The sequence below is a fragment of the Buceros rhinoceros genome, unplaced genomic scaffold (genome assembly GCF_000710305.1).
Source record: "Buceros rhinoceros silvestris isolate BGI_N320 unplaced genomic scaffold, ASM71030v1 scaffold20047, whole genome shotgun sequence".
In the NCBI taxonomy this organism is placed as follows: domain Eukaryota; kingdom Metazoa; phylum Chordata; class Aves; order Bucerotiformes; family Bucerotidae; genus Buceros; species Buceros rhinoceros.
In genome coordinates, this window is record NW_010424371.1 from 76,245 (window position 1) to 77,581 (window position 1,337).

At 59.7% G+C, this 1,337-nt stretch overlaps 1 protein-coding gene across 1 annotated transcript in view; it reads left to right on the plus strand.

The window, feature by feature from the left end:
• LRRK1 (leucine-rich repeat kinase 1) overlaps window positions 1-910 on the plus strand; it is a 74,045-nt gene extending 73,135 nt beyond the window's left edge. Inside the window, exon 33 of the mRNA XM_010140781.1 lies at window positions 681-910. Within this exon, the coding sequence (XP_010139083.1) occupies window positions 681-858 (178 nt within the window). The 3' untranslated portion in view covers window positions 859-910. The remainder of the gene's footprint in view (window positions 1-680) is intronic.
• The last annotated feature ends 427 nt before the right edge of the window (window positions 911-1,337 follow it).

The window sequence follows — 1,337 nt, forward strand, 5'->3', positions numbered from 1 at the left end:
TGGGAAACAGTTTGGGGCTGGTCTTCCCCATCTCCTCTCAGAGCAGTTGGAGAAGCCCAGCAAGAGCCACCCCTTGAACCCCACGAGGACTAAACTTCTGCCTGGCCGCCTCCCTCTGCGGTACCCACAGGGCCAACTGCTGTTGTTTGATGAGGTGACAGGCTCAGAGGCCAGGAAGGGAAGCACGTGCAGCACGCTGCTGCCATGCAGGACTCCTGCTACACGAGCCAGGCGGATCCCTGGGCTCAGGGCTCATTCCCTCAGCTGGCAGAGCGGGACTGCGCCCCACTCCCACACTGCACCTCAGGCTGTGGAGCTCTGGGTGGCCTGTGGCACGATGGAGCTGCTTTGAAAATGCCCAGCTGGCAAATTGGGAGGTTAAGAGCAACTTCAAGATGTCATGGCAGACTTAAGCCATATGTGTTCAGGCACCTCCGTGTTCAGGCACCCAAATCCTTTCAAGTATCTTTTCCCACATCCCTGAGCCGCTTGCTTGTGCCCTGACACAGTTTCTGCTCCCCCTCTTTGTTACGTTCTCCTTCCTCGAGGATTTGCAGCTTATGAAAAGAGCTGGGTTGCTGGAAAGGACAGTCAGCGCCTCCCAGACAAACAGCGGTGCGCCGCCTTAGCTGAGCTCCGCTCCGCCATAACGCCCTTCTCTGCTCTTCCTCCTTCCCCAGGACGCTGGTGGATGCTGCTCTCATAGCCAAGGACACGGTTGTGTGCTGCTTTGAGAACGAAACCAGGGAGTGGTGCCTGGCTGTCTGGAGGGGCTGGAGCGCCAGGGACTTTGACATTTTCTACCAGGCCTACGAAGAGCTGGGACGGCTCGAAACCTGCATGCGAAAAAGAAGGTAGTGCTCGTGGCGCTGGGAGCCGAGGCTGGAGGAAAGACGCACACGTCCTGCTCTGAGCACACCTGGACTCTGAGACACAGCCCCGGAGAGGGGGGATGAGGGGTGCGTGGGGGGAGCACGCATCTGGTTTGCTGCTAATGAGCACCGCGGGGTCCCATGGCTGGAGCCCCGTCAGGGCTTTCGGGGCCTGAAGAAACCGGAGGGAGCAGGGCAGGGGCGAGCCTGGGAGCTGGGCCAGCTCTCTGCGATCCTGCTCCGTCACATACTGCCCTGCAGTAGGTGAGAGCAGGAGGTGGACGTGGCTGCACTTCTGCTCCTGCCTCTACTTCCAGTTTCTTCTTCCCCATTTTAAATTCCCTGCTCACCTTCAGCATGCCCTGGCTGCTGCTGCTGCTGCTGCCGCCGCTGGCGGCGGGTTCACGCTCCAGAGCCGTGGGTTTATTTTCCGTTGCTGCCTGGACCCTTGTAGCAGCTTTGCTC